This window comes from Mangifera indica, chromosome 1 (genome assembly GCF_011075055.1).
Source record: "Mangifera indica cultivar Alphonso chromosome 1, CATAS_Mindica_2.1, whole genome shotgun sequence".
Taxonomy (NCBI): Eukaryota; Viridiplantae; Streptophyta; class Magnoliopsida; order Sapindales; family Anacardiaceae; genus Mangifera; species Mangifera indica.
Genome location: NC_058137.1, coordinates 29,277,095 through 29,295,098, shown reverse-complemented (window position 1 = coordinate 29,295,098; position 18,004 = coordinate 29,277,095). Strand labels below are relative to the sequence as shown.

General features: G+C 34.5%; 4 protein-coding genes across 11 annotated transcripts; 1 reads left to right on the top strand and 3 right to left on the bottom strand.

Moving 5' to 3' along the window:
* Window positions 1–35: 35 nt before the first annotated feature.
* Window positions 36–1,297, bottom strand: LOC123205489 (transcription factor MYB80-like). Its single transcript, XM_044622487.1, has 3 exons — window positions 1,037–1,297; window positions 832–961; window positions 36–744 (listed from the first exon to the last, which is right to left on the bottom strand). The coding sequence occupies exons 1-3, from the start codon at window positions 1,167–1,169 to the stop codon at window positions 36–38; spliced, it is 972 nt and encodes a 323-aa protein (XP_044478422.1). The 5' UTR covers window positions 1,170–1,297.
* Window positions 1,298–1,718: 421 nt separating this feature from the next.
* Window positions 1,719–5,301, bottom strand: LOC123205406 (probable amino acid permease 7). The gene is made up of 7 exons (XM_044622385.1): window positions 5,033–5,301; window positions 4,686–4,922; window positions 3,897–3,990; window positions 3,602–3,816; window positions 2,986–3,119; window positions 2,644–2,871; window positions 1,719–2,343 (listed from the first exon to the last, which is right to left on the bottom strand). The coding sequence occupies exons 1-7, from the start codon at window positions 5,106–5,108 to the stop codon at window positions 1,942–1,944; spliced, it is 1,386 nt and encodes a 461-aa protein (XP_044478320.1). The 5' UTR covers window positions 5,109–5,301; the 3' UTR covers window positions 1,719–1,941.
* A 1,149-nt stretch (window positions 5,302–6,450) lies between these two features.
* LOC123199741 (putative disease resistance RPP13-like protein 1) lies at window positions 6,451–9,385 on the top strand. Its single transcript, XM_044614826.1, has one exon. The coding sequence runs from the start codon at window positions 6,569–6,571 to the stop codon at window positions 9,383–9,385; it is 2,817 nt and encodes a 938-aa protein (XP_044470761.1). The 5' UTR covers window positions 6,451–6,568.
* Window positions 9,386–9,801: 416 nt separating this feature from the next.
* LOC123223602 (probable amino acid permease 7) lies at window positions 9,802–15,425 on the bottom strand. Of its 8 annotated transcripts, XM_044646862.1 has the most exons (11): window positions 15,107–15,424; window positions 14,522–14,784; window positions 14,096–14,189; window positions 13,069–13,384; window positions 11,988–12,106; window positions 11,659–11,892; window positions 11,456–11,549; window positions 11,048–11,262; window positions 10,782–10,915; window positions 10,478–10,705; window positions 9,802–10,397 (listed from the first exon to the last, which is right to left on the bottom strand). In XM_044646862.1, exons 5-11 carry the CDS (start codon window positions 12,055–12,057, stop codon window positions 9,996–9,998), a joined length of 1,377 nt encoding a protein of 458 aa, XP_044502797.1. In that variant the 5' UTR covers window positions 12,058–12,106; window positions 13,069–13,384; window positions 14,096–14,189; window positions 14,522–14,784; window positions 15,107–15,424; the 3' UTR covers window positions 9,802–9,995. The 8 variants fall into 8 exon arrangements, with proteins under 8 accessions (XP_044502797.1, XP_044502823.1, XP_044502839.1 ...); XM_044646888.1 differs by lacking the exon at window positions 15,107–15,424 and having other exon boundaries at window positions 13,069–13,399; window positions 14,522–14,758; XM_044646904.1 differs by lacking the exons at window positions 13,069–13,384; window positions 15,107–15,424 and having other exon boundaries at window positions 14,522–14,537.
* Window positions 15,426–18,004: the final 2,579 nt, after the last annotated feature.

Here is an 18,004-nt window from a genome sequence, read left to right as displayed (position 1 = left end):
AATTCTGCCTTCATTCTTATGCTTTTTAAGACTTCCTAGACTATGGGATTCATTATATCATCAGATGGTAAATCCCATAAGACACAATCTGTGTTGAATATGGTGGATCCATTCCTGATTCCTTTTCCACCTTCAGACTCTTCACCATTGTCATCTTCAACCTTTTCATGCAACCGCCCTTGTTGTTCTCCAGCTGTACACGTGCTTCCAGTGCAAATACTCTGGCTCCATGGTGATGCAGCTCCATCATTGCCAAATGATGCTGTGCCATAGTGAAATCCATTAACGGATGAAGGAAAACTGCTGCAGCCTCCAGCAAAATTTTCTGACATTGCTCTTGTGGGGTCCCATAGCTTGTTGGAGGGCAGCATTTCAGGTTCTTGTATTGCCTTTGATAGATTTAGCTTGATCTTTTCGATAGTGTCATCTTTTCCCTCATTTTTACTAGTAATGTAAGTGGCTGTAGTGTTCCCTGGTGCTGATTGTTGGAGCTGGAAGTCTATTCTTTTCTTAGTTAGCAGGTGGAGCATTTCATCCTTGAAGCAGCCTAGGGCTGCTTCTGCAAGGTGAACCACCTGAGGTGGTGCCAATGTGGTGGCAATTTCTGCCATCAGGTGGGAAAATGGCTTGTGGGTAACTGGGTCGATACCCATGCCTGAAAGTTTCTTTTTCAGCTGGGTGTTCCAATGATTTTTAACATCATTGTCAGTCCTGCCGGGTAGCTGAGCTGCAATCAGTGACCATCTGCATTACACATTTTGTAATCAGTCATTCACTTTTCTCTGTCCATTTAAATACTCTTATTTAGAACATGCATATGCATTTACATACCGGTTGCCAACAACAGAGTGTAGCCTCACAATAGTCTGTTCTTCTGCATCTGAGAACTGCCCATGCTTAAGATCAGGACGAAGGTAATTCGTCCAGCGCAAGCGGCAGCTCTTCCCACATCTCTGGAGACCTAACACATTAACAACTTATTTGTCAAGTTTCTCAACTAGGATTAGAATTTGTTCTCATTAGTGAATAAACAAACCAGCATTCTTGGGAATGAGGCGCCAGTTTCTGGTGCCATGTTGAGCAATATAAGAAGAAAGTTTGTTGTCTTCTTCAGGAGTCCATTGCCCTCTTTTCACACTCTCCTTCTCGCAACACGGTATGCGTCCCATCTCTACTTAATCTTTTTTAAAACAGTAGCTGATTTTTAAGTAGAAATGTTAATGGTGGTTATAGTAAAGAAAAGGGGAGAAAGAATTGTTTGTTTGGTTACTAAGAAAAGAAAGGGCGAGTGGGAGTGGGAGGGATATTGTTGTATAAATATGCGGGGAATTGTTGTTTGTTTGTATGAAGAAAGAGTAAATGACATCAAAGGTGCATGATTATATTAAAGAATTCAACGCTATTGAGCGTGTGAGAGATGGGCCGGTAGCTCACCCACAAGACGCCCGGTCAACTCTCACTTTCTTTCATTGACTGTCCTTTAATCTGAATTGGGTTGAGTTCTTGCTTGCAAATGTTGGGTGGGAGGTTGCACGTGAGGCAATCTTAGAAGGACCATGCATGCACTCGTGTGAATCTTTGAGACCATTACTTTTTATCCCCACAGTTGATACTGTCATGGAGTGGAGCTGCGCTTGGTTTGTTAATTTATTGTCATAATGTCATAGAAAGGGCAGAAGTGTTCTACTAGGAGATAATGAGAAATGCATTGCAAACAATTTCTTCAACACTTTGGCGTGTTACATTATTGAAGGAAACTTGTTTCAAATATTAGCACTTGAAAGAGTGGCGTACAAAGTAGACTGAATGTTTTATACAAAAATAAACCCATAATACATTATAAATTTGACCAAGAATGTGATATCTTGTATGCCTTTAGTGTAATCACAACTTTTCTATGCAGTCCTGATATTTTTCTTGTATTTTTGACTATGCACCTTCTTAGCTTAATTTGGCGCTTATAATGCCTTCTATTGACCCAATTAAAGAAAACAATGTGAGAATGAGGCAGATAAGGCTAAAAGTTCTAAGCATCACCCATTTTTTTGTCCAGGCTTGGATATTCTTCCGCATAAAGTACATCTCCACTGGAAAATATATGGATAAGGGCCAAAAATTTAGGGCTCCTATAACCCCTATAACCTGGTTGAAATAAGGGAAGATCGCTGCAATTGTTGTTGTTGTCACCACATATACTGTTCTGAAACACAGCCTCAGAATATTCAATCTAAAGCCTGGCGTCAATGGAAGTTTCACTGAGAAATCATTGTATAGAAATTCCTGGTTTGGAAACTTTCCAGAAATCCACTTTTCAACTGTTGCAAACAGTGGCTGGCTATAAATCTGCCAACAAAGAAAAATCCAAATTTAAAAAATTGCTTTTTACAAATAATATTATATTTACAAACATTGTTATACTATATATAAACAAATTGACGTGTTATCATATTATCTGATAATCATGGTGGGGTTTGCATTTGTCTCTTATCCACCTTAAATAGAGGAGCTTAGAACACATTTCCCTTGACTCAAATTAAGAATAGAAATCTCTATATATGAGTTGAGGAGGACGTATTCTGCTTCACACTATTTGAGCTGGGTATGGGCTATAACATATGACCTATTGAATAACTGGTTTGGTACCTGATACCCTCCAAGAAGATGAGCTACAATGCAAGCATTTGCAAGGTCTATAAGCCAATACGGTTCATAGAATCCAAACCCTGTTAAAAGGTTTCCTGGTGTATCATCCCCAAATGCTGCATATCCAAAACTTCCACATAAAAGGTAGAAAATTGTTGTCACAGCTATTGCTATTGTTGAGGCTTTTTTCATGGTCTCACTTTCTGGTGGAGGTGACTTCAAAGTATCCTTCATATTTTGCAAGTTCACAAGTTATGTCAGTCTCTTGAATGATATGATAATTATCAGTTTTAAACTGAATATCGATGGATGATGAGATGCCCTGTGGTACCAGAAACTCACCTGAATCTCAAGAACTATTAGGGAGTAGGGATACGCGAAAGCAATGTCTCCAAGTCCTTGAGATACCAACCACATTTTCTGAATGGAACTAGATGCAGACACTCCAGCAATGCTACCCTTGACATATCCATTTTCTGCAATTTTAAGCCACTAGAAGTTACTAAATTCAAGTTGGGATACCAACTGCATATTCTAGTGATGGTAGACTTTGTAACATTCTGGTCTATGTAGCCCGAACTTATTATCAAAATATTATCTATTTTAGATATACAGTTCATCATTCATTGTTTTGCTTTCAAATTTTGCAACAAAAAATGCGTATTGACACTTTAGAATCTCACAAATTATTTAATCAATTTTTCTAATGTAACCTTTAGATAAATGTTACATAGATAAAATAAGAGAGAAATGCTAGGTATGTATATACATTCTATATCTGTTTAGGAATGATAATAGAAGATTGATTAGATAACTTATGAGTTTGTAAATTGTTAAGAGGCATATTAGGCTGTAAAATTCAACAACAAAACAGTAATAAACAATGTGTTTAAAACTGATAATATTTTAAGAGTAGGTTGAACTATTGGACTAAGATTTCATTAATATGTTGCAATACCTATTACTTTGGCAAGGCCAAGTCCCAATCCAATGAAAGAATAGGTAAAGGACATAATCGCAGCAACAACTGATAGCCATTCAATGTTGTGGAAATCTGGTGTTTGAGACAGTATAATTTGAGCAAATCCAAAAATTAGCATATAATAAGTATCTGAGTATTCACAAGCTGCCTCATGCCCTTCTTTGTGGTAACAGTTTGATTTCTGAATTGCTCTGCATTTATCAACACCCATCACAGGATTACTATCCGACATGAAGCTATTTTTTTTCATATTGCAATACCAGCCACATACCTCATGCTAATTGCAGATGTCACAGTATAGGCAATTCCTGTCCCATAGAAACTTATTTGTACAAAAAACCCACATATCAAGGCCCTCTTTTCTCCTGAAATATCAAACATACAGTAATGAACATTAATATAACACTCGTAAATAAATTTTATATCGAAAAAACACCGAGTTAAATACTCTGTAAACTCTTAAATTATTAAAATCGATTTTGGATAATAAAATTTAGAAACAAAACTATATCCAAAACAGACAATATCTTGACAAAAGACCGAATTATTGGACTAGGATATTTCATACACTTGAATAGTTCAAATCCTTGGGTTTCATAGCATTTTCTAATACAAATACATGAAGTGGTCAATTTTTTTTTTTTGGGGGGGCTTTCTAAGTCTAAAAGTTGAATATTAGTTGGAGAATTTCTGTACTGAAGCGAGAGAATACCGTGACACAATTAAACTCAAATCCTTAAAAAAATATTTAACCATATTCAATGATGCAAAAAATGGTTGACTAAAATCCTGTAGTATCCAAAAATCTTCATGGGTATTCATACACCTCTCAACTTCACAACATCTAATTGACCTAACACCTCATCTACCATTCTCTTTCAACTACCTCCACATTCTGAAGTCTCAACTCGACATCACAAATCATCTTTGTAACAAAATTGGACACTTCCATCTTGTTGACTTTGCTTAAACATGGCTGAATTATGACTAATCTCTCTTAAGATCTTGCTTAATTTGTGGTAGAATTTCAGACTAGATGATGGGATGGAAGATGTCATACCTAAACTGAGCTGAACAGCTTCGATGTAGGACCTGTTGCGGCCGGGGCCAAGTTCAGGATCAGGAGTTCTGTAGCAGTTGCTGAGAAGAAATGTGGAGATCAAAGTGATGGCAGCAAAGAATAGCATAGCTAAAGGGCCAGCAATCCAACCAAGCTGAGCTGTGCTCCATGCCAGAGAAAGCACTCCAGAGCCTATAACTCCAGTTATGATATGAGCCACAGCAGTCCATACATTTCCTTCACAATTCAATCACTTGAAAGTTAGTACACAACCCTGGTAATAGATTAGACATGTAGATGATGGTGAAAATGAAAGAAAATAAAAGGAAAAAAAGAAAGAATTAAACCAGTTCTCTTGAATGATGGGTCTGCTGTTTGTACTTGTAACAATGGAATGTCTTCAGTTTCAGATGCCACTCCCATTTTTGTGTTGTGTTGGGTTGGAGTTTTGAAGTTTCTGGCTTCTGATAAAAGTGCTTAAAGTTAATGAGAAAGTTGTGTGTGTGTGTATAGAAGAGTTGTGATGCTGTAAGTTTTGTCTAATCAGGAAGATTCAGCCTAAAATTAGCTGGTTTTTGCTCAGTTTGGAATTTTTTTTTTTTCCATTGTCTGATGACGAAGGGGGGCCACAAGTTTCAATCTTTTGGTCAATATCTGTTTTTGGGACTTGTGACCACAAAACCGTGATGCCAACGAAGTCTAAAGCCAACAATACCTTACAACTTTTAATTGACCTGCTATCTCCAAGCTTAGATTCACGAATGAATCTGGGCTTGAAATGGGGACAATATGACACATGCAAATTCACTAGCATTCCAGAACAATACTTAACACAGAATTTTCCTGCTGACCTGAAACACATAGACACCTTGATCTAAATTACAGTTATTATTATAATATGCAGTTTTCTTCAACCAAATCTAGCACTTACAGATCCTCCAATTGTTCCAGTAAAGCCTATTTTGGTAATAAACAAACAAATGATACTAAAGGTCCTCAGAAGAATCTATTTTCTGGTTGAGGGATTGTTTTTCCTCTGCACAGAAGTACCTTTCCAGTGGAAAATATATGGCCAAGGGCTAAAGTTAAAGGCCCCCAACATTCCCAACGCTTGGTAAAGGAAATAATATTGCAATTGCAGTTGGGGACGCTGCATGGAGTGTCTTGAATAAGGAGTGTAATCAAGTCAAGTTAAGCTTGATTATTTTATAAAGAGTTTGTGCTCGAGTTTATATTTGTTGAGTTGGCGAGATCTTGATATGATGATGTGGTGTGAAATGTGGCATGATGATATGACGGGGTATGATGTGAAGTATGGTATAATCCAATTCTAAATCTATGTTCCTAAAATTGTAAAGTCCATATTAAATTTAGGAATATATTATATTTAGGAAAAACTTAAATTAAATCAATAAAGATAGTAATTTGTTTTTAGGAAAAAGTTGCTGAATATAATAAAAAAACTTTTATGATTCTATACATTAGGAAACCTCAATTTCTTAGAATCTAAGTTACCAGATTTTGTAATTAATCAAGTGTTTTCCTTTTCTACTTAAGAAAAAAAAAACACATATAATAAAGTGTGTGATTTTATATAATTCTCATTCATTCATCAATTAATCATATTGACACTGAACCAATAGAAGACACTTTCTCTTTGCGAATGAGATCACAGTTCCTTTTGCGAATGAGATCACAGTTCGTATTCGCTTTTCGGATTGCATTGTTTTTAACACTTAACCATGAGTGTGGGAGAGCTCTTTCTCGGAGCTTTTCTTCAATTGTTGTTCGACAAATTGGTATCCCGCGAATTGCTAAACTTTGTGCGTCAGCTTCGAGGTGGCTTGCACTCAGAGATAAAACAGTGGAAAAGGAATTTGTTAATGATTCAGGCTGTGCTGCAAGATGCAGAGCAGAAGCAACTGCCTGGCAATGCTGTCAAAGTATGGTTGGAAGATCTTCGAGACTTGGCTTTTGATGTGGACGACATACTAGATGAGATTGGTACTGAAGCTTCAGATCGCAAGTTGGCGGAAGAACATCATACAAGTTTTTGCAATGGTTTTGGCCGTTTTAGCCCAAGTTCCATAAAATTCAATGTCGATATGAAGTCCAAGATCAAAGACATCACAACCCGCTTGGAGGAACTCTGTAAACTAAGAGTTGAACTTGGATTGGAAAGTGTTGTTGGAGGATCATCAATTTCAGAAAGGCAAAGACCGTGCAGTACATGTTTGCCAACAGAAGCAGTTGTTTATGGGAGAGATGAAGATAAAGCTAAAGTACTTGAATTGGTGTTGATGGTTGAGCCGAATGATGATGCCAGTTTTCATGTGATTCCTATCGTTGGCATGGCAGGAGTTGGCAAAACAACACTCGCTCAACTTGTGTTTAATGACAAAAAGGCTGTGGAATATTTCGACATGAGAGCATGGGTGTGTGTTTCTGATGACTTTGATGTTTTCAGAATCACCAGGGCAATTCTGGAGTCAGTTACTTCGTTGTCTTGTGATCTCAAGGACTTAAATCAAGTACAAGTCAAGCTGAAAGAGGTAGTAACTGGGAGAAAATTTTTGTTTGTGTTGGATGATGTTTGGAGCGAGGATAATGACATGTGGGAAACCTTGAAATCTCCCTTTACGGTTGGAGCTGAAGGAAGTAAAATAATGGTGACCACACGTAGTGAACATGTTGCATTAATAGCGGGACACACTGAATATTATACGTTAAAACTGTTATCAGATGATGATTGTTGGTCTATGTTCATGAAGCATGCATTCGGTAGCCGGGTTATTGATTCTCCACGTATGGAAATAATTCGTCAAAGAGTTGTTGAAAAATGTAGAGGTTTGCCCCTGGCTGCAAGAACTCTCGGTGGGCTTTTACGCATGAAGCTAAGATATGAAGAGTGGGATGAAATATTGAACGGCAAAATATGGAATGTAGGTGAAGGTCAGATTCTGTCAGAGTTAAAATTAAGTTATAATCATCTTCCTTCACATCTGAAGAGGTGTTTTGCTTATTGTGCTATTTTGCCGAAGGGTTATGAATTTGAGAAGGAAGAACTGGTACATTTATGGATGGCTGAAGGTCTTATTCAAGAATCAGGCAGCAACAACCATATGCAAATTGAAGATCTGGGTTTTGAGTATTTCCATGATTTGTTATCAAGGTCACTTTTTCAACAATCAAGTACCAATAGCTCTAAATATGTAATGCATGACCTTATCAATGATTTAGCTCAAATGATTTCCGGGGAAGTAAATTTTAGACTGGAGAATGAGGCAGGATTTATTGATCAATTGAAACGATTCAAAAGAGCTCGCCATTGTTCTTACATCAGTGGGCATCTCTGTGATGGCAAAAATATGTTTCAGGTCTTCCATCAATTGGAACACCTAAGGACATTCCTCCCAATACTCACACATGATAATGCTCATTATATAACAAATATGGTTCTTGATAAATTGTTACCGAAGCTAAGAAGATTGAGGGTGTTATCTTTGGAGAATTACCATATCACTGTGCTGCCTGATTCCATAGGAGATCTGAGACATTTAAGATTTCTAAATCTCTCAGGCACCATGATCAGAAGTTTACCCAAATCAGCATGTTTATTACTCAATTTGCAGATTCTGTTATTGAGAGATTGTTTTCTTCTCAAGAAGCTGCCTTCCAAAATGAGGAAGCTTATTAATTTACGACATCTTGATATATCAGGTGTTAAATTGATCCAAGAGATGCCTTTAGGAATAAAAAAATTGACATTTCTGCAGGTATTATCAAATTTCATTATTGGCAAAAGCAGGGGATCTAGTTTGGAAGACTTGAGACACTTGAAACTTCTTCGCCAACGACTTTGCATCTCAGGATTGGAGAATGTGACTGATATTCAAGGCACAGGAGAGGCCATACTAAGTGATAAGAAGCACCTCAGAAAGTTAGTGCTAGAATGGAGGTCTCAATTCGATGACTCTCAAAATGAGATGGTAGAAGAAAGGGTACTTGACATGTTAAGGCCTCATGAAAATCTGAAAGAGCTCTGCATCAAAAGTTACAGTGGCTGTATATATCCAACTTGGGTAGGAGATTCATCTTTCTCCAATATGATGGTCTTGAAATTGGAAAACTGTGAAAACTGCACATCCTTGCCAGTGTTAGGCCCATTAAGTTCACTTAAAAACCTCACTATAAAAAGGATGACCCGGCTGAAAAGCATAGGTTCTGAATTTTATGGAAAGGGTTGCTCAAAGCCTTTTGAATCATTGACCAGTCTTTGTCTTGAGGATTTGCAGGAATTGGAGTATTGGGAGTCTATAATAGAAGATGAGCAAGTTGAAATATTCCCTAGTCTTCAGAAGCTGTGGGTTGTCAAATGTCCAAAACTCTCTGGAAGATTGCCTGATAATCTTCCTTTACTGGATGAACTCATTATCCAGGAATGTCGTTTGTTGGAGGTTTCAATCTCAAGCTTTCCAATACTCAGCCAATTAGAGATAAATGGATGCAAGAGTTTTGCTTTCAGTGGTCCAATTAGCTTCAAATCTCTACACTCATTGTTTCTTACAAATATTTCAGAGTTTGGGAACTTGTCAAGATTGCAGAGGTTTCAGAAAGTGGAGTGCCTGAAGATTGTTAATTGTCAACAACTCATAAGTTTATGGCTGAATTGTAATACACCAAATTCAGAACAAATTTAAATTGGAATGCTACTAATTTTTATGATATCATTCTCAAAATTATTGCTACACCATAAGGATTTATAAATTCCTTGTAAAAAATAAATAAATTGATAGAATATATTCAAAGCCTAATAAATAATTATTTGCAATTACATAATTCTTGAATAGTAAAATTTAGGCATCAATAGTCCTCATCCTCTTTACTTGTCTCGATTTCGTTTTATTCTACACTTGGTAATTATTCTAGAAAACTTTTTCTGCAAAATGATGGAAAGAAGGAGTAAGTTATCAAACATTGTGTTATAAAGGTTTCCTTCCTTTCTTGATCATTAATAATAAATAAAAGAATCCATAAATGCATAAAGCATAAATTGAGGACACACACACACACACAGGACAAAGTTGCAAGAGTGTATTAGTAAAGAAATCTCAACTTGAACTAAGGGCATTTTGACATTGATGCAACTTCACAGCATTTTAAAACAATACTGTAACAGAATTTCCTCCTGACTTAATATATATACACACACCCTGATCTAATTACAATGATTATGATTCAATCTCAAGTTCAGGATTATGATACTATTTCAACTTCTGGAATCAGGAATAACATGATATGCGGTTTTCTTCAACCGAATCTGGCACTTATAAGTCCTTCAATCGATCCAATTAAGCCGGCTATGGTAATAAACAAGCAAATGATGCTGAATGTCCTAAGCACAATCCATTTTCTTGTCCAGGGAATAATTTTCTTCTGCACAAAATACATTTCCACAGGAAAATATATGGCCAATGGCCAGAAGTTGAAGGCCCCCAACACTCCCAACACTTGGTTGAAGTAAGGGAAAATCATTGCAATTGCAGTAGTGGACACTACATAGACTGTTCTGAAGCATATCCTGAAAAGATTTACTTTCAAGGGTGGTAATGATGGGAGCTTGAAGGTGAAAAACTTGTTCACAAATACACTGTTTGGATATTTCTGAGTAAACCATCTTTCAAAAAAGGCGAACACCGGCTGGCTAAAAATCTGATGATCAAACAGATGAGAAGAAATTATGCAGTGAGTTGGAGTTTCTTTAGTTTGACTTGGGGTGGTAAAAAATATACCTGATATCCGCCCACTAAATGAAGAACAATGCAAGCATTAGCAAAGTCAACTAGCCAGAAAGGCTCATAGAATCCAAATCCTGTCAAGAGATTTCCGGGTGTATCATTGCCAAAGGCTGCATATCCAAAACATCCACAGCAAAGGTAGAAAAAAGTTGTAATAAGGATTGCAAATATTGAAGCCTTCTTCATGGTCTTGTTTTCTGGTGGAGTTGACTTCAGAGTATCCTTCATTTAACATATATATTGATTTACTTCAGCTTATCATAATTCTGTTTCATTTACTGAAGACTAGATGCCAAACCTGTATCTCCAGGAGAATTATGGAGTATGGATAGGCAAAAGCAATGTCCCCAAGTGCTTGGAATGCTAACCATAATTTGTCAGCAATGTTAGAAGCAGGTACTCCAGTTAAACTCCCCTTAATCGTCCCGTTTTCTGCATCCAAACAGATGCCATTAAAACAAAGTTTGCCACATCAGATAGGAATTTTGATTGCTATCTTTCCATATGTTATTTCAGCGTTATTTCAGAACTAAACAAATCAAAAAGCTCAAGTTCTGGCCATACCTATCACTTTTGCAAAGCCAAGTCCAAATCCTATGAAAGAATAGGTAAAGGACATGATTGCTGCTACAATTGAAAGCCATTCCATGTTATGAAAATCTGGAATCTGTGAAACAAAAATCTGAAAAGCTCCAAAGATAAGCATATATGTGGTGTCTCCATATGCACATGGAGCATCATGCCCTTCTTTGTGGTAACAGTTTGACTTTTGAATTGCTCTGTGTTAATCAACATTAAAAAACCAGAGGGATCAATATATGAGCTCTATTGATTTAAGAAACTAGAAATGGACAAGGAAGAAACAGAGAGATACACAAAAACACAAGTGCTAAACATAAAAATTTTCAGGGCAGTCAGGAGAGTCATGGGTTAAATCAAAGACACAAATCAATGAATTTGCATAGTAAGTACCTCATACTGGTTGAAGTAGTAATAACATAAGCAATAGCAGTCCCATAAAAACTCAGATATTGAAGCAAACCACAAAACCATGTATGAATTTCGCCTGAACTATCACTAAATGAAATTAGGAGGCATGTATAGAATCCTATCCACAAGAAGAAATACTCTGACTTGAAAGAACAAAAATGAGAGGGCTAGTGTTTCTACTTAACCAAGATTCAATCTAACAGCATCCATGTAAGTACGGTTTCGAATTCCTTTTACAGGGTCAGGAGACCTGTAACAATCAGCAAGGAGGAAAGCAGAAACATAGGTGATGAATGCAAAGCAAAACAACGCAACAGGCCCTGCTATCCATCCCAGCTGCGAAGTACTCCATGCCAAAGACAGAACCCCAGCGCCAATAACAGCAGTAATTATATGTGCAGTACAACTCCATAAAGTTCCTGATTGAGTTTCCCACAGGCAGCAAATTCAAGATCGGTATGCAGGAAAAGAAAATAAAATTTAATCTATATTTTTTAGTTCGAAAATATTTTACCAGTTCTTATCTGCCCATCATCATCATCACAGGAACTATTAGGTAGTTCTGGAGAGTGATCAACTGCCATGTTTATCTGATTTGCACTTGGTGATGAAGTTTTGGTGAAAGTTTACAACCTGTATACCCAATTCAAAGGACCTAAGGCTAGCAGCTAGCTACAAACATTGTACTACATACACATTGATGCAAATGAAACAAAACTTATTACATCAGAAGCTTAGCAACAACATCTATTTCCTTATTATTTTTGCCTAATTTACTCCATCCTTGGAAGTATTGTCGGTTGTCACTTGCTTTTATGCTCACATATGCATGACCCTAACTCAAAAAACCATAATTAAATTAAACTATGAGCTTCTGTTTTCTTTTAAAAATTTTATACTAAGTCAATATAATTAGCATATGCTTACCAACTGGAAGACAGAGGAATTGTTAAAAAAGAACTATATCAGGGAGCCACAACTTGCAAAGACTTGCAGGAACTTTAAACCAATCTGGCTACCTTCATGCAGCTTTTTATTTAAAAATAAAAAGGAATAATTATATTGGCAAGAAGACAACAAACTTGGTGGAACCTTCAATAATAGAGCCATGACAATCACGTTAACCTTAGCCATTTCTTTTCTTCCTTTGCTTTTTGTTTCTTACTTTCGGTAAAATCAACATCAGTGACCATTGAATATATTGGACCGTTTCCTTTCTGTCACAAAAAGTTTTCACGAAATAAACCTTCAAGCCTATGCAAGTTTTATCACACCCACCACTGAGTACGAATTTACAGGAAATAGATGAAGCTTTACTTAGCTTTATTTTTCTCTTCTGTATTATTTTCAATTGAATGCAATGTTATCATCTTTGGGACGTTTCTTATCCACAGAAATATCAAGGAAATTGTGGATTTTTGCTGTAGTTATTTTGTAAAAGCAATAAACTCTAACGAATAATAATTTTCTATTTTAGGTTGAACAGGAGTGGTCTTGATGTCTAACAGAACTTTGAAAATGAAAGAAACAACAAATTTTTAAAGTGCAACTTAATACCTTAAGAAAGTAGTTTAAATTTGAATTCAAAAAAATACCGATGTATGGACTGAAGAGAATTCGTATATCTGTAGATGTAATTTTTAAGAGTGACCCTTCTATGAGCATGTGTCACAATTCACATTGGCATTTTCCTGTTAGTGCTTGGCTAGAAAAGCATATGTTTTTTCCACATTGGCTGCTGCAAGTGGTTCAGTGGACGTACTAATTGACTAGCAATTGTGTTTTAGGTGTAAAGTAAACCCAACAGAAGAATCTTGATATCTATTATGTCACACCAGTGAGCCTTTGTTTCAACTGCTCTATTTGCTTGCATTAGGATGGCACCTCTCTCTTGTCTCTTCAGCCCACAAACTGCTTATAACAACCCTAGAAAATTTCATATCGATAAAGCATGAAAAAAATACTAAGTACTTATGGACATTTCACATTGTTTAGGAATGATCAAAAAAATTGGTTAAAAAACATATGAACTTCTAAACTATCAAAGCGTGTTTAATATTAGGTATGTATAGACATCTCATATTGTTTAAGAGTGATTAAAAAAAATTGATTAAAAAACATGTGAACTCCTAAATTGTCAAAGTTATTAAACCAAGATGTTATATTGCTCAACTGGTGACAGTAAGTGTTACTATTTATTTTTGTCCCCCTTATAATGTCGATGCATGCATCCATGATGGCATTACAATTGACTAGTTTTTAGGGTCCAAACTCTACCGCAGATATATTATTTCATTTTTTTTAAAGACATGTCTCAATATCACATTCATCTTCAAAAGATCCTTTTGTTTCTTTCTTGCCAAATCACCTAAAATTAAGTGGCTAAGATAGCACAATTCCAGGCCATTCACAAAAACCAAGAAAAACTCTAAGCCAGAACAACAGAAACATGTCAAGCAAACAATAGCATACATATTTCTTCAAAGATCCTCCATGTATGTGACAACAATGAGATCTAGACAAAATGAGCAGAAACAAGAACATAATAGCACATTTTAAAAAGAGTTTAATGATTCACACAGCACAATAGTGAGAAATTGCAGATCGGATCAAGTTTTGTACCTTATGCTTTTAGCAGTTGTAATGGTATAGGTAACTCCAGTACCCCATAAGCTTTCTTGAGCCAGTACTACACATATGTTTTTGCTCTTGTCACCTGGCAATGTCAATTATATTGAATACTGTCACACCTCAAAAAAAAAAAAATATTGGTCTAAGTACCAATAATTCACATGTTTTGGATCTTATGAGAAATTAGGAATCCTGGACATGGGCATATTCTAATATACATAGGTTCCTCTATTTGCATGTGACTCTGAGGGAGGTGGTATGGCGGGGAATGACATTTATTATAACACCCTAATAAATCACTGCCTATTTATACTAATCGGGACCACATATTATAAAGTTCTAAAATGTGAAGTAAATTGCAAGTTATTATATATATTAAAGTCATGTAATGGCTCAAGGTTGATAGAATTTTCTCACCTAAATAAAATTTCACAGCTTGAATGTAGGACCTAATTCTGATGTGACCAAATTCAGGATCTGGGTATCGATAGCAATCAGCAAGAAGATTCGAAGAAACAATGGTGACACCAGCAAATGCTAAAATGCATAATGGGCCTGCAATCCATCCTAGTTGAGCTGTGCTCCATGCTAGAGATAGCACTCCTGCTCCTATCACTCCTGTTATAATATATGCCAGAGCAGTCCATATGGTCCCTTCAAGGAAAACAAATGAGATGCAACTGTAGAGTTTGGTAAGAATAAAATGATGTAAGAGTCAATAGTTAGACTATTAATTCAGTGAGATCAACAAAACTAAATAATTTGCCTGAACTTGGATCTGGGAATCAACTTTTCCTTAGTATATTGTTCAAGACTAATCTAATCTGGATAAAGATACACAACCATTAGAAAGCCTTTGTCTGGGATTGTAGCTGAAGAAGTTTAAAACTGGGATTTATAGAATAAACCGGAAGATAAGAAGAAAGCCAAAGCAGAAGACTGAATTCTGCCATAACCAAGTCAAGAAATAAAAGACAAAACAATTGAGAAAAGATAAAATACCAGTTCTTTCAATTTGTTCTCCTGATGCATCGGGTGAAGAAAAGCTTCCCACTAATGGCAACTGCTGTTCTTCTTCCGATAAGCCACCCATGTTTCTTCACCGACAGTTGATTATCTTACAAGTACTTATTAAAAAATCAGAACGACCCAAACTTAAACAATATGTCAAAGTACTTACAGTAAGATTTTAAATAATCCAACACATCAAATCAAAAAAAAGGTAGTTGAAAACTAAGTAGCGTGTTGCTACTCCATTTACCTTTCATGTCTCATATTAACCAGCGATGGAAGTTTAATCAAAGTCTTACAATTCCTACCTAAACAGTTAGGTGAGAAGGAAGAAAATTGTATGTGCTTTTGCTGGTTATAATTGGTCATTTATGATTCAAAGTCTTTTTTTTCACATGCAGCATCATTGAATTAAATTGATATGTTCTTTCCAAGTCATAATTGGTCAACATTTCACTTTTTTCTTGTCATGCTGCATCATATTGGTTGATTTTTAGGAAGAAGCTATTAGGCATTAGCTAACAAAAAGAGGATGTCCAATGGAGTACATATATTCATATAGAACAAAGCAGAAACCCCATAACCAAAGAGCATCAAAGAATTTGTACCGGCCAATACACCAATTTGTTAGCCATAACAAAAATAAAACATTTTCATATAGAACAAAACAGAAACACTAATTCCTTACCCATAACAAAAATAAAACATTTTCATAAATTATTAAAAAAAAAAACTGTGTAAACAAGTTAATATTTATTATCATAAAAAAAACAAATATAAATACTTTATATTCATCAATCATAGACAAACAAAATTCGTCATTTATCATAAGATAATCTTAAAATAATTCATAAATATTACTCATAAATAGAAAACATAAAATTTGTATTTAGCCTTTGCCACATGGTGTCACCTATATCCTTAGTGACTCACTCATATTCTTATTCATATTTATCATAAGTCCGCAAACTTTTCATAATTCATATTCGTATCGGTTTACAGACTTTTCATCATATTCATATTCGTAACAAATCCGCAGACCTTTTATCATATTCATATTCATAATTGGTCCGACAACTTTTCATTATTTAACATATGTCCATTGATGTTTTATAATCCGGTCATATTTATTGAGTCATAAATATGTCAATTCTTTATCTTACTACAAATATTCAACAAAACCAATCTTATAAAACTTGTTTTTCTAACAAATCTTTATCTTTGAAAAATATTTAAAAGTCTTTATTTAAGAAATTCATTCAAATACTTTTGTCTTAACAACTATATAATATAACATAAGTTTTCTTCTATAGAAAATATCAAAACACTTTCCAAAAGTATTTTAGATAAAAAGATTTTATACTACTAACATATAGTCATAAAATAAAATCAATATAATTCATCAATCTTAATAAAAAGAATTTTATAACATAAATAATTGAATGAACATTTCCTATATAGAACAAAAATCATTACATATTATGTAAGTTTTTACTTATCTCGACAATTTCTAACTATATTTTTAGTCATCCAACGAGATACCATTATCTTCATATTGTCCTAGTAATCATAAATCAAACTTGATATAATCAAATCTTAATCTTAGGGGCGTTTGGTTTGGGTAATATTTTATTACCAAAATAGAAAGATTATCTTGAAGATAGATTACTGGGTATAAATGATTACTATGTTTGATAAAATTTGGTAGGTATAAATAATTATTGTGTTTGGTTAAAGGTAATAAAAGATTACTAGTAAATTATTTTACTTAAATGACCTTGAATATAATTATTTTTAAATATTTTTTATATTATTTGTCATATTAATTAAAAATAAATTTATTTTTGTCTCAAAAAATTAATAAATAATAATATAATTATAACAAAATCAAGATTACGTTGGTAATCTTTAAATACCTAAGGTGAAGGTGGTAATCAGATTACCACCTATATTATATGTCACGTCAGCATTGGTAATAGAAGATTACTGTAATATTTTATTACTGACAAACCAAACAAGGTAATAAAAGATAGATTACCAAAGTAATCTTAAAAAACTGGAACCAAACGCCCCCTTAGAAGTATCCACTAATAGCCTATGAACATTACAAATCATCATCCTAGTGTTAAATCATACTAAACTCCATTAAAACCAATTGTATATGTACAAACTCTTCACTGGACAATTATAGTTGCAAGATTTTTAATAAATTAATCACTCATTATAAATTCACAAAATTTGGAAAAAATTAAAGTTAACATGTGAGTAAATATTCATAAAACTTTTCAAATGAAACAAAGTTAAATTTCATTTTCAAAACATTCAATAAAGAGAGGGCATCAACACTGGCAAGGGAATCAAATCTTTACTAGATGACCTTTATTACTTGATTTTTAAAAATTTCTATAGGTATTGAAAACTTATGAAATTTGGGCATAAACGAATAGGCAAAAAAATCTTCAGATAAAATTGAGTTCAAATATTTTATCAAAACGTTCAAAAAATTCAAATCATCAAATTGCCCATAATGTAAAATTCTTTTATTGAACAATCATTACTCTAAGATTTTTAATAAATCCTATAATCATCAAAAAAAAAAAATTATGAGAATTTGATATAATTGAAAATACATGTTATAGAATTTCCAAAAAACATTTTGATTACAAATGAAATAAATTTCCTCATCAAAACATTTAATAAAGATAGAATAATATCCCTTATTTCTATTCTTAAAAATCCATCAAATCATAAAATCTCCCCTTTTTTTTTTTTTTGGGGTCAAAGATAATAATTCCTCCTATACATATAATCTCTTAATATTGCTTTATAACCGTACTTATTTGATCTTAGTATTTTCTCTAATTTTCTTTATTAAATAATGTATTTGTT